Raw genomic sequence first — 14,672 nt, forward strand, 5'->3', positions numbered from 1 at the left:
TGGATGTAGTAGAGCAGTTAATTTCTAATTTTTTTTTTGTCTTGCAAGGTGATCCCTTGACTAGAGAAAACAAGTTTTGGTGGGAGACTTTGAGGGGAGATATTTTCCTTTATAAGTTCTAGGTTATATAACGCACTGCTTTGATATTTTGGGGATCCCAGCATTCATAGTTAACATGTCTCAGTTTTTCCTTTCCAGTTTTCCTAAGTTTATAATGTTCAGGTGTTTCCTTGTATTTAGCAGGAAAAAACAGAGAAGAGTACTTCTACTTCATTTTCTCCAGAAATATACCGTATTTGCCGGCGTATAAGACGACCGGGAGTATAAGACAACCCCTAATTTTGCAGTTAAAACATAGGTTTAGGCCTATAGTGGCACAGAACGTTCCTGTGCTGCAACTGTATGTACCACAGTGAGCCAATCACAACAAGCAAAGGTTCAGAGGTTATACTGTAATAGACTTTGAGCAGGCTTTTTACAGTGTACATTCGGGTACAAACATTGTCTAATTTGCATACATAAAAAGCCTGCTTGGATTGGCTGAGTTCGAGAGGCAGTCCAAGCAGCCTTGCAGTGATTGGTGCAGGATCGAGTTGGAAAATTCTTTTTGTGGCAATATACAGACAATTTTCGTTTAGTGGCATATTGAAACATTTTTCGGGATATACTCGGCATATAAGACGACCCCGATTTTCGGTTGACTTTTTTTTGTTTCAAAAGTCGTCTTATACGCCAGAAAAAACGGCAAGTCCTATAACTAACTTTAAAATACCACTTGGTGGTTGTGACCTATTTTTAAAGACCACTTCACATTATATAATTAACAGTCACTAGAAAAATATTTCTTTCTCTAGATTCATATCTTTATAAAGTTACCATGTTCCCTATGTATTTCAACTAAAATAAACTACCACAAAATTTATTCAGAAGTTGACATGCCAGTTGTCATCTATTTAATGATAATTGAAGTAATTTCAAAAATAAAATAATTGTAGCTTCATGTTAAAACTAATATTCTGTATACATATTTAAGTAGGTATAATTAAATATATAAGTATATATTTAATATGTAATATATAATATATAATTACTTTATATACTTTTCATCTGACTTGCTGGCTTTATATTTTTTAAGTGTGCTGACTCATTCCACCTGGGTCATCTTTTCAATTGTAACCCATGGATCAATCCTCAGTGTCTGCCTATGTGTGTGTCAGTGTATGGGTTGGCCACCTCAATGTCTGTCTAATGTCCATATGTAATATATACAATGTAATATACATAATGTCTTTCTATGTTGTATATTGTCCTTCCCCCTGTTATATATAACCCCTTAACCCCACTCTGCTTATCACTTTACAAATCCTTTTCTAGCCCTTCACTCTCTCACCCCCCAATCTGTTATTTCCCCCTTTTAACCCTTTTACCCCCAGTTCTTAACTCCTCAGGAATCGGAATATTCACTCCCTCCCAATTAACTGCCAAGCAGCTCCCAAGTGAAAAGACAGATTCTCAGCCTGCCTTGCCACAGCCTGAGAAGTTGCCACCACCACTTCTGCTGATTTGCTTTTAATGGTCCCTTTCCCCACCTCCCTTTACAGTGGACTGTTGCTTGCTACCAGATTCATTTTTTGAGAAATTCCCAACTGAAAGACATTTCCTAGTTATGTGACTACACAGGACTCTGCCACAGGCTGAAGCTGTGCTCCAGATTTTATCCCCTCTCCAGACCATTTCAAAATACTTAAAGGGGACCTGTATATTTATCCTAATATTGCTTTAAATGTAGTTCCTTAATAGGTATAATTCTTATTGTCTATTTTCTTATACAGCAGCAATTTTCCCATTTTGGGGGGATATATTTTGTAAGAAATTCTAGCAGACAAGTTTCTCTTGAGTTCTGAGTTCATGTTAGAAGCAGGTAGTAAGGTTTGTTTAGAGTGTTATTTTTACCCCCATATGCACCAATAGTACCATGTAGCATTGTTCCTTTTTCCATAGGCATATTAAAATGAGGAAATATTACATATGGAAACAAGTTATCATCTAACAGGGATAGGAACACATAAATTTTATATTGCAGTGAAACCTTAGACACTGAACATTTGTCATAGTGACTTAGCTTAAACTTAGAAGATTGGCTATTCACCCCTGAACCTTATATCCTATCTATGGAACCAGCACAGTTTTCTGAACCAGCACCTGGAATAGAGATTCTATCAGGGAAGGACCTAATGCTGTCCTGGCATTGACTTGCTCCAGAATTGGTTCATATAACACATTGATGACTTGGTAACAGTAACAATTTGTTTTCAGGGCAGGGTTCCCTGCATTGCCACCTAATGGTGAGGTGAAACCAGAAGATGCTCCGTGTCATCTTGATTTCGACATAGGAATTGCACAAAGACCAGGATCTCTAACTACAGAAACATGACTGTGACAGCCATGATTGTGAAGCCATGATTGTGAACTTTTACTGAGACCACAGAGAAAGACTTTGGGATTAGACAATTTAGTATGCCTGAGGCCTGTAGTTTGTCTTATGGCAGGATGCCATACCTTACCCTGTTTTTAGGTCAAAGGTTTTTCCTATTTCCCTCATATTTTGCGGTGCCTATGCAAAACAAACAAAAAAATCTAACCTGCCACACACACACTTTATTTTATTTTGTTTTTTATTTCTTATCTTTTAAATAAGGTTCCCACCATTTTCATAGAACCTCAGGACACGGATTACTTTGTTTTATCTCGTAGTCCCACATGTTTCTGTAAAACTAAGAAGAAAGGAATAAAAAAAGGCTGAAAGGCCGGTGGTCTCAGATGCATTGGTGGAGAAAAAAAATAAGGACATAACTAATTATCTAAGCCAAAGTCAGTCACAATAGAATCAAAGGACCTAAACCTAAAACTAAACTTAAAGGTGCCTGTTATACTGGCAGGCCAGGGGACAAAGGGTGGTGGTATAGGATTCACTCTGGGTCCATTGGTAGAGGGAGGTTGACAATCGTGATGGGAATAGCCCTGACTCCCTGTATATTTAAAATTCAACTATGAAAGACTCTGTAGATTACAATTGTTTCAATAGAATAAAATTTAAAAAATAACTGTAGCTTCATGCTAAAACTTATTCTGTTATATATGATTACTTTATAAAATATGTATTTTAATATATAGCACTTTATTAATGATATTTCAATAAATAAAATTTGGTTTTAATTTCTAACATATTTAATGTCAATATAAATAACCTACCTAAAATTATTGATATTGACACTAATTTTTTAAATTATAAAGGAATCCTGAAACCAGTTAGATTGAGAAACTTTGAAGCACAGAAAGCTAATATTAAAGGAAATTCTTACTTCTTCTCCCAAGAGTTGTAATTGTGGTTTATGAGCATACTTTCTTGTTCTCTTTGACATTTTAGGTGGTTGCACTGGTGAAATTGTAAGGACAGCAGTTTTTTCTTCTTCACTTTCTATATTACGAATTCCATACAGTAAGCTATATTGTGATAAAAGCAATAAACTTATTTTGTCATTAATATAAGGCAAATGTTGTCATTTTGTATCTAAAAAAGCCCACAATAATATGAGTAGTACTTATATCCAAAATGGAAAATAATCCAAAAAAATTTGTTACATTCTAAATTACATTATTATTATTATAAGTGACTTTTATGTTGGCTTTGTATTACTATACTGAAAATTCAGCCTTTGAAAGCTTAAGTACAAAAAAGTAAAGAATTCTCTACTTCTGATCACTAACCTGCTCCCCATTTCAAACCCTCTAAGAACTATTCAGTTTCTTAGACTGAGGCAAAGCATAGAGCTAGAACTGTTCTCTCGTTCTCTCATAAAATTTGTTTTTGTTAGTTTAGATCTTGCCAGCATAAAAATAAAACTCTTTGGGTACTGAGTCTTTCTTCTAGGCAGCAAAGTACGTATGTATAAGAATATGCATAAAAGTTTTAAAATTTATTAACATAAGTTTCAATTAAAGAAATGAGATAAATAAAAACTTGGAGACAAATATGTATTAGTAATGCAAACAGCCTGCTACCGTTCTTAGTGCAGCAAACTTAGTATGTAGACATTAAAAAAATAAAATTTATTTTATGAATATTAAATGGGTCTTTACAAACTATATAAGTTACCCATGAAAAACTATTAACCCTGAGTTTCTCAAATAAATTTTATACCATTATATGAACAGGTAATTATTTTAAAAGTCACCAAATATGAAACAAACTCAAACAGAACTTATTTTAATTAGTAATATTAAGGAAACCTCAACTCTTACCATACTAGCTCTTAATAAACACCAGGCTCTGGGTAACAAAGAGGGAAAATAGGGGTTAAAAGACATTCAATCTCTGGCTAATGTGACTCCCAGGATTCCTAAACACTCTTTGGGAGATACCCCTGCTTCCCTCAAAAAGAACATAGGCCAACCTATAGTCTCCTAGAAACTACTGTATTTTGATGCAGATGTAGCACTGATGGTACACTATCATCTATACTCAGGATTGACACCCTCTATAGGTGCTCAGGGGACAAAATACAGTACCAGGAATTGAACGGGACCGAATCATATGTCTGATCTCTTGTACTAATTCTTTGGCCCAAAAAGAGAGTATATTTTGTCAAAGAAGGATCATGGGATAAACAAGTTTGACATTTATCACAAGAAATATAGTATACAATCACCATTCAGTACCCCTCCTCTCCACCTAATGTGCTTTCCTGAACTACTGAGATTGGAGATACAAAACTTTTTGGCAGGTATCCTTGTATCCATTAACAAAATGCATTCATATATAATTTCAAGCCAGAATATTCAAAAATTTCTTAAGTCAAGCAGACAAAACTGAGTCAATAATGAGTTTTTCTGTACCAATATTCTGCTGATAGTAGAACCTACCTGATCCCTGTGTATTAGCTAAGGTAGGATGCTGTGATGCTGATTTTCACAGTTAAGCTTGCTCAGTGAGTCATCTGGGAAACCTTTCCCTATCTAAAACCAATGTTCCCTTTATTTCCATTGAGTTCAAAAGCTTTGATTTCTTCTCTATAAATTTCTTTTTCATTATAATATCTACATGTTTCAACTTCATGTACTCAATCCAGATTTATATATTAGGATAAAAAATAAACCAAAAATATGTGAAGTCTAGGAACAAAATATTAGTTAAGTATTTTATTTATTTCTTTTTTAGGAAGAAACATTGGAATATATTTATTTATATGAAGTTAAAACGCACTCAAAATTAAGAATGATTGCTTTCATAGAATCCTATGATGATGGCACCTTTGAGAAGGCTACAAGATCTTGTTGATAGCTTACACAGACATATACAAGAAATTTTACTAAACTGCATTTAAAAATGTTTGCTTTGGGGCCACACTTGGTAGTGCTAAGAGCTTACTCCTGGTTTTGGCTCAAAGGTCACTTATGACATGCTATACAGGGACCATAAGTGAACTAGGAGTCAAACTATGGTGCTACTCATTGTATTCCACATTAAAACATTTCTTAATTTTACTGCATGTAAATAATTCTAACTTAAAATTAATGAATGAAAGAGATGTCCATTGGGGTTCATAATTATGACTCATTGATTAATGCCATTGAGATGAGTGATGGATTTGTATGAGGGGTCTTTAAAGGTTCTGGCACTTTGATATCAAGTGCTGATACCAATTGCCAAGTAGTTTTATTTGGCTCCCATGCTCTCACTGGTTAAAGTGACATGGTAATAAGCACTATCTAGCATAGATTCTTTGCTTCATCTTTTCTTCTCATTTGACACTCATATCAACCAACCCTGCATCTTCTCTTCTTCCATGTACCTTCATCTCAACAATTTAAGATTTTACAGATGAGAAATCCCTCAACCTGGCATGTTCCACAAATCAGTAATATGGCAATAACTAAGACAAATTCTAGGTTATCGTTTGGGATCACTTCAGTTAGGATCATCACCCTAAGTTGTAGCAAAGGAATGAAGGTCCTTTCCAGGATACCTCAGGAAAACTCTCACATTTAAAAAATGGTGATAGAGTTTTCCTCTGATAAAGACAAGATGTCACAGGAAAATCATCTTGACTATTGTGTTGTCTCCCCACTTTTTAAGTTGATAATCTTGAGAGGTATGATGAGATGATAGGCAAGTAAATTGTGAAAAGAATAAGAGGGTAAAGTGATATAGGGGAAATAACCACAACTATTCTAATTTTGTGGATGGTTATCAATACAAGTTAAAGTTATTGATATGCTATCGGTGTGCAGGCAGCTGTCTATGCCAAGAAAGACAGATTGTAGGTGTGTAGCGGGCAGGAAATGATTGGGGGCAGTGATTCAATATGGATCATGCTCCCTTGCTTGAATGACTGGACCTTTTCCAAAGATAGTGAATGTGAGTAATGCACAGAGGTGTGAATGTGTTTCCTTTCCATAAATTATGAGCAGTGTTGTGGAGATGGACTCCATCCTGGAGAGTGCCAGGAACGTTGACCACTGCTTGAACTTAGACATGTCAGGTTCACAGGAGCCTGCATGGTATTAGGTTGTACTGGAACCTATGTCTGAGGATCTCAAGACCTGAGAACACAAGTATTTTCCCCACTTCATATGAAGGACATTTCTAAGAAGTTGTTGAAAACTATTTTAACATCAGTTTTAAAATAAAAGCTACCTTAAAAAGCTTAAAAGTCTACTTTTAGGTGAAGCATTTGTCTTTCATTGATAAAACCTGATTTAATTCTTGGTACCACATGGTCTTCCACCTACCCCATACTTAGAGATGTGGTTCCAAAACCAGAGAAGAATAAAGAAGCTATCTGGAAGAACTGTAATGTTTTCAGAGGACCCTATGCCAAAAAAAGCAAGATATAAGGATAACTTAACATGGGCCTGGAGAGATAGCACAGCGGTGTTTGCCTTGCCTTGCAAGCAGCCGATCCAGGACCAAAGGTGGTTGGTTCGAGTCCCGGTGTCCCATATGGCCCCCTGTGCCTGCCTGGAGCTATTTCTGAGCATACAGCCAGGAGTAACTCCTGAGCATCACCGGGTGTGGCCCAAAAACCAAAGAAACAAATAAACAAAGGATAACTTAACATTTTTTACATTCCAAAGGCACACTGAAGAATTAAAATATTTGTATAGGTTCAAAAGAAGTCAATAGGCGCTGGTGTACAGCACTGCTATACCTAGTAACAGACCTTAGCAGAAAGACTATTTCATGTTATAACTAAGCAATTTGACAAATATAAATCATTTATTCAGAAATTTTTTTCATATTTTTCCTCCTGCTCTCTTTATTATTTTCAGAGAGAAAACCAATCTGTTTTTTAGAATTCTCCTCTTTGGAAATCACCACTGAATATGTTTCCTCAGAACAACTTCTAATGAGCATGTATGTGGCAGCTTCCCTACCCCAATACTTAATTCTCACACACCTTCAGTTTGAAAATTATGCTCAAACCTGAGACTGTCTTCCCTCAAATAACATCAGATCCAATGTTCATGAATAAACTCCCATTGCTATTCTCCACTTCTGATGCCAACCTCATGCCCAAGGTACTACTTAACTGAACAACTGGTTATAAATTAGAGGTACTCATACTTCTTTCCCCAATTTGCTAGAATAGTTCTCAGAACTTGGAAACACATTTATGCACCTGATAATTACAAAGAATTTAACATGGTACTAGAAAAATGAAAATAATAGGGCAAGGCAAGAGAAGACAGAGCAGAACTTCCACATACTTCCCAGGAACAGCATTCTCCCTCAAATGACACAGCCACATGTTCACTAACCCAGAAGTTTTTTTTAAAGCCCCTTCTTTAGTGGATTACTGTAGACTTCATTACTTAGTCAAAATTAATTACCTTTGCATACTGGTCATGGCTCACATTTCAATGAAGTTTAATTAACACAAATTGAAGTCTTTATGTTAACCTGTTAAATCATTAGCTGTTGTCAGTTCAACTTGATCTCTAGTCCCTTTTCTGCTTTTCAGAGGTCTGGGAGGAGGGAGAAGTGCCAACCCACCAATCATTTGGTTGGCTCCACTGGCACTGAGCCTTATTCTTAGGAATACCCAAAGTTGTAAAGGAACTGCTAGCCAGAAACACAAAATATAGGCCAAAGATGTATCAGAAATATATTTGGATCATCTGAATCACTAAGTATATATTTGATATTAGTCACAGTATTATAACTATCTCAATAGTTCTGGTTGAATATCTCTTCATCTTTGGTTTCTCTTTTGCATCTAAAAACCCAATAGAAATTAAGAGCTGAATTCAAAATTTAAAAGCCGGCAGCTCTTTTCGGGAAAGAAACAATGTCTTTATCTTCTGGGAAAGAAACAATGTCTTTATCTTCTTCCCCTAAATAATCTAAGAAGGAAAAAATTGAACCACGTTCAAAATCTTAATGAGTTAAGTTTGCAAATGTTTGGCTTGTGTTTCCAGGTTGGTCCATTCATCCCAGGAAGGAGTTTACTGATCTGTTGTATCCTCTGGTCTGTAACCCACCCTTTCTAAAAAAAAAAAAAAAAAAAAAAAAACGTATATCTCATAGTGACTCAATTTTAAAAACTTTTTAACTGCTTCTCTGTCCTCTTCTATATAGAAACTATTTCTGCTGAGGATACAGGGAGGTGGATTTTTAGGCAAGGCCACCATCTTCTGGAGTAATCTGTCTAATTCCTGAATTAATCTATTTTCTAGCACCAATTTTTAATTCCTTAACTGATGGCCTTCAGGGGGCAATTTATGTTACTTGGTTACTGGGATTACTTGGTCATCTCCTGTTTAATTTTAGTGTTCTCTTTTGTCTATTTAATTTTCTCTCATCTGAGACCTGTCCTCTAATAATCATTTTTTCTGGTGCCTTATTCTGTTCTGACCTCTTTCAGTCCACAACAGACATTTCTGTAAGAGTTGAAGAGTTGTTGTCACCCCTTTCCAAATAGCTTAGAGTACAAACACAAAGTTCCAATATCCTGAATCTCCTTTGTATATGGTTTCATTCACCTTACAATTCTTCTCTCGCTCTTAACACCTGGCCCACCCTTTATTTCTAATGCACAAAGTGACCTAGAATCTGAGATTATTACAGGAGCAACAAGTAAAACTGGAAGCCAAATTACAGTACAGTGTAGCTACAGAAGTGAAGATAACAAGGTTTTCAGAATGCAGTAACTCCATGAGATCTCCACACAAGTCCTCTCTGCCCAGTCAAAATTCATCTCTGCTTGCCTAGTTTTCCTGCTTCACTTGGTCTGCTTTCTTACTATTAAATAGACAACATTTTAGTCTACATCTTTCAGTAGGTTATAGGCTGGATTGGGAGGAGGCCTCCTTTTACTATTGGTTACCAATGTAGCAGATACTGAAGAAGATTTGTTGAACTTGACTGGCTTCAAAAGAAACCCAATCATGAACATGCTTGTAAACATAAATTATTAAATTTATTATTAAATGAAAATAATTCCTATATCTAAAACCAGCTAAAATATTGTGCGCGGAAACTAATAGAGTAGTCGACCAAAATATTTCAGTGTTTTGATTTTCAGTGTCCTCCTCAATCAGCATCATTAACATGATGGAGAAAACTTGTTAGAAGTGCAAAAATATCTTGCATCATACCTAATGAATTAAAACCTCTTGGGATGGCTGGCCATTTGTGTTTTCACTTCCGATGGTGACCCAGGTGGACTCTGAAGTTTGAAAACCACCAATGTATTGCAAAGTTCCCTAAACAGCATGATCGTATTAATCTATAGAATGCTTACCAAGCCAGGAGATTATATTTTAGGACTTAAGATAAATCCTAAGAATTGATATACTTATCAAAATACACAGGTTGGCTTTATCGCCTGAGGTAGCCTAGATGCACTATGCAAAATGGAAGCTTAGCCTTCTGAAGATAAAACTCAGATTTTAGTACCAAGGATATAGGCACAAGATGCTAAATGAATGCTTTTTGTGCAGTAAATCTGAATTTGAACCTTAATACCTCAGAGTCCCCCAAGCACTGTGAGGATAACCCTAGCCACAAAGCCAGGAATAGGCTTCAGGTGTGACCACAAACAAGAAATCAGACTTTAACCCCCATTTGTGCCTGTGATATATTAAGTTGAATAGGTTACTTTCCCTTTATAAGTTTGTTTTTTCTTCTGTGAATAACAACAGTGATCAGATCTTTCAGGGTCTGTTGCTTGTAAATAATATATATGAATAATTTTCACATAGTATGTGTAAGTATGTTGCAAGATGTCATCAGAATCAATATTATTATCATTGCGGAAATTGAAAGAAGGAAACAAACTCATATCACTGTGTGCTTTAACCTCCTTCCTAGTCAACTCCACAATTTAACCATAGGGTCAGAAGCAAAAATGTATCTTAGAGTAGGTTGTTATCATAGCAGTTTGGAAAACATTTACTCAAAGCTGAGAACATTGTTTAAAAACTCCCAACATAAAAGCTACATAATTACATAAAAATGAGGCTAAATTCAATCCAAGAATATCCAAGAACAAGAAGCTTGTTTTCAAGGCTTCTCCAGAAATCTTCCCTCTTCTTCATGAAGTTGCCTCTTCATACCTTCACGAAGACTTAACAAATCTCATCTTGTTCACTGGGATATAAAACCTGGGGAAGGTTTCACTGTATTGAGCTCACAATTATATTAATGTAATTCAAGAATATTATAAGGTTATTTTCAGTATACACACATATAAAAGCTGCACCAACCTAATATACTGCAGACTTTCTTAAAGTGCTTCTAGCAAACCACTAAATTGATTTTACGACCTATTTGTTGGGTCACAATCAGCACTGTAGAAAAAAGGAACTCCAAGAATTACTATTTAGAAAGCACCTCTCAGTTCTAGAAAATGTTAATATTCCTAAAATTCTAAGATAACAGATGACTGTCTTTAAAATTTTCAAATCCATGGCAGAGATGATAATTACTTAAAAATACATTTAATTCTTTCAGAAAACACAGTTTTAATAAAAGATTAATATGAAGAATAATGTGGGCATAACTATCACCATTTTTAATATAATCAAGGAAGTAAAATATAATTAGGGAAATAAAAAAATATTTTTATTAATTGTCAGTTCATTGCTACATGCAAACAGTGACATCTGGTGGAATGACACTGCTTTACTTTAAAAAATTTTTTCAACTTTTACATATGGGTGGTTATGAGATTGGACACGAATTTCCAAATAATTTTTGATAGTTTATACTTAAAAAGATTATACTAACATAATATCTCAATGAACACTGGTATTAAATGCCAAGATAACTCGTTCTACAGATCTTACTCTTAAAATACGCTTAAGTTTTATTTAGGCAAAGGAAAGTAGATTATACAGAAATTAAGTTGAGGCTATTACTGACATTAGTGGTAAAACTGTTACCAACTTAACTTTACAGCATTAACTATACAAAATTTAATCTGTGTCCTCTTCCATAATAGGAGTGTGTTAGGCTAGATTCTTGGTTTCTGTTTTGTTTTTTTTTCTTTTTGCTTATTTTTTATTTTAGTTTAGGTCACACTTGGCATTGCCTGCTAAGGGAAGTTGGAAGTTTCTAATAAATGTGCTTTTATGATACATATAACCAACTGGACCTCAAATAGTGGTCTTTTGTTTTTTGTTTTTGTTTTGTTTTATTTTGTTTTTGTTTTTTCGGGCCACACCCATTTGATGCTCAGGGGTTACTCCTGGCTAAGTGCTCAGAAATTGCCCCCGGCTTGGGGGCCCATATGGGACGCCGGGGGATTGAACCGCGGTCCTTCCTTGGCTAACGCTTGCAAGGCAGACACCTTACCTCTAGCGCCACCTTGCCGGCCCCCAAATAGTGATCTTTTATTTCTCTATCAAAACTTATAATTATCCCTCTTCACATACAACAGTGTATTAAATTTTTGGCTTAATATCCTGGGTCATTGCCAGGATTATATAACAAGAACAAGCTCAAATAAGAAGTGGAGGGCAGAACCAGGACTAAAGCTGACCACTAAGCTTGTCTAGATAATCTTTATCGTATAAAAATAATTAGTAAAATATTAGCCTCTAACAATCATAAATGAAAAGGTATATGGCTACGTTTTCGAGTCTTTTCCCCTCTCAACTTTCATACCTTTTAGGATTCTAAATGACTGAACTAGTAATATAAACTTGAACCCCTGATTCTCCAACTTGAGATCTAAAAATACAATTTTAATACATGAGTAGTGAATAGTTGCCAAGAATTGTCAGTTAAATCTCTTCAATATTAACTTCTGGTATAAATGACTTATGTTTATTTAAAAATAGAAACAGAAAAATCATGAGTTCCATGAAGAGAATCTAAAATGTACAGGAAATATATCAATATACCTAAAAATAATTAATATGGGACCAGGGAGATAGTACAGTAGAAAAAGCACTTACAGTGGGCAAAACCACCTTGCATGTGGTTCACATGGGTTTGATGCCCAACACCACATTAGGTCTCCTGAGCACTGCCAGGAGTGAGCCATGAGTGAGGAGTCAAAAGTAAGGCCTGAATGTAGCCAGGTGAGACTCCGTAAAGGGGGGTACCTTTGACCTCGGCAAACACTGTCATAACAAGCTAGGCCCCGTGTTTATGTCTCTGGAGCTGAGAGTTGTGTCCTGCTTCAAACCCTGCTTCAAAAAAGCTAAGCATTGCAAAACATGCTCATTGTAGCCATTAATCCAGACAGCACCTCTGATTAAAAAATCAGCTCAAATTATTTTATATATTTTTGTTTTGCAGGTTAAAGTTTTTTTTTTTAGTAAAGATACTATTTACAGTTGTGTGGGGGTTCGCAAAAAATGTTTTCTTTTTCCTAGGGAGTCATAACAGAAAATAATTGAGAAGCACTGGACTAGAGAGATAAGTAAGGTACACATGTACCTTGTATGTAGCAGACTTAGGTTCATTCCCTGGTACCACTGTGAGCCCACCAGGAGTGATTCAGAAGCTCGGAGCCAAGAGTTAGCCCTGAGCACAGCCAGATGTAGCTCAAAAAACAATAAATAAACTGATCAAATAAATTAAACACTGCCTCTGTGTCCAAGTTTCGTAAACAAAATAAATAAAATATAAATTCTGACATCTTTTGGTTTTCCTATTGTATTTTCTGCTATGTTAATATATAGAACTTAGTGTTTTAACTATAGAATTTTGTTTTTGTTTTTGTTTTATTTTGGGGCCATACCCAGTGATGCTCAGAGGTTACTCCTGGCTATGGGCTCAGAAATCGCTCCTGGCTCGAGAACCATATGGAACGCAGAGGACTGAATCTAGGTTTGTCCTGGATCGTGCAAGCCTTACCACTGTGCTATTGCTCTGGTCCTAAACTATAGAATTTTTAACTTTATGAATGGGAATTTCTCTTGCCACTTAAAGCCAAGTTTATTGTTAGGTCTAGATCTTTGATTTAAGCACTACTTACCACCAAGAATCTGACAGGGTACCTTACTTGAAAATATCAGCAAATGTCAGCTGACAACCATTTCTTAATGTTTTTATTGAATTATTGTATATTACAAAGTTACAAAGTTATTCATGATTTAGTTTCAGGTGTACAATGTTCCAACTCCAAACCCTTCACTGGTGTCAAATTCCTTCCACCAATGTCCCTGGTTTCCCTCCTGTCAGAGACACATTTTTCCCATTTTAGGCAAGTGGTTAACAATAGTGTTATTGATGGGACATCATAAATATCACTTTATCATTTTTCAACACCTAGTCCTGGTCCAGAGTGACTAGTTCCCTCTATGTCGTCTTAGTAGTTCCTTACCTGACCTAGCCCCACCCCAACAAGTGTCAAGTTTCCTATCTCTTGTACTTTGCTTCTATTGCCTTTGACGGTTAGTTATTCTCCTATTGTTTCCTTAAGTCAACTATTCAACATGAGTGAGGTCATTCTGTATCTGTCCCTCTCCCTCTGACTTGTTAAATTCAGTGTAATATTCTCCAGATCCATCCACGTATTAGCAAAGTGCATAATTTCATCTTTTCTTAATAGAGTAGTACTCCATTGTGCATATATGTACAATAGTTTCTATATCCAGTCATCTCTTCATGGTCACTTGGGTTTAATTGAGATCGTGGTGTTGAGAATAGTGCTGCAATGGTAGATTAACATGAAACACAGACAATTTTTAATAAACAAATGAGTAAAATTGACTCAGTAAAAGTATTGGTATTTAAAGCATGAAGACTGATATGTAAAAATATAATATAATATTTTGTAGTCCTCATCAAATTTGTTCTTTGGTATAATATGCATACTTTAATTTTACTGTTTATGAAGCATACATCAATGTTTTAAATAAATTTAGCATGAGCCCATGGTAATTCTCTAAAATATCCTTGGTATTTGACACAAATAAAAATTACTATCTGCAAAATTAAAAGAATAAAAAATCTCTGCTACCACAAACATTAGTATGCTTTGTAGTTTATTCATAGCACAGGGAAAAAAAGAGAAAGAAACACAATGTGAAAGCATATTCATTTCAGTTTTACAACTATCTTTCCATGGAACACCTATTAGTGAAAAAAAAGTTATACATATCTCCAAATTGATAGGCTCAGCAGACATATATTTTGAGAAGGTTAATCTATG

General features: G+C 35.4%; 1 protein-coding gene across 1 annotated transcript in view; it reads right to left on the reverse strand.

Annotated features, from left to right (window-relative positions):
* The window catches only part of TTC6 (tetratricopeptide repeat domain 6), a 221,602-nt gene that overhangs the window by 124,892 nt on the left and 82,038 nt on the right, over positions 1-14,672 (reverse strand). Inside the window, 1 exon segment of the mRNA XM_049768952.1 lies at positions 3,363-3,504. Within this exon segment, the coding sequence (XP_049624909.1) occupies positions 3,363-3,504 (142 nt within the window).

The sequence above is a fragment of the Suncus etruscus genome, chromosome 2, assembly GCF_024139225.1.
Source record: "Suncus etruscus isolate mSunEtr1 chromosome 2, mSunEtr1.pri.cur, whole genome shotgun sequence".
Taxonomy (NCBI): Eukaryota; Metazoa; Chordata; class Mammalia; order Eulipotyphla; family Soricidae; genus Suncus; species Suncus etruscus.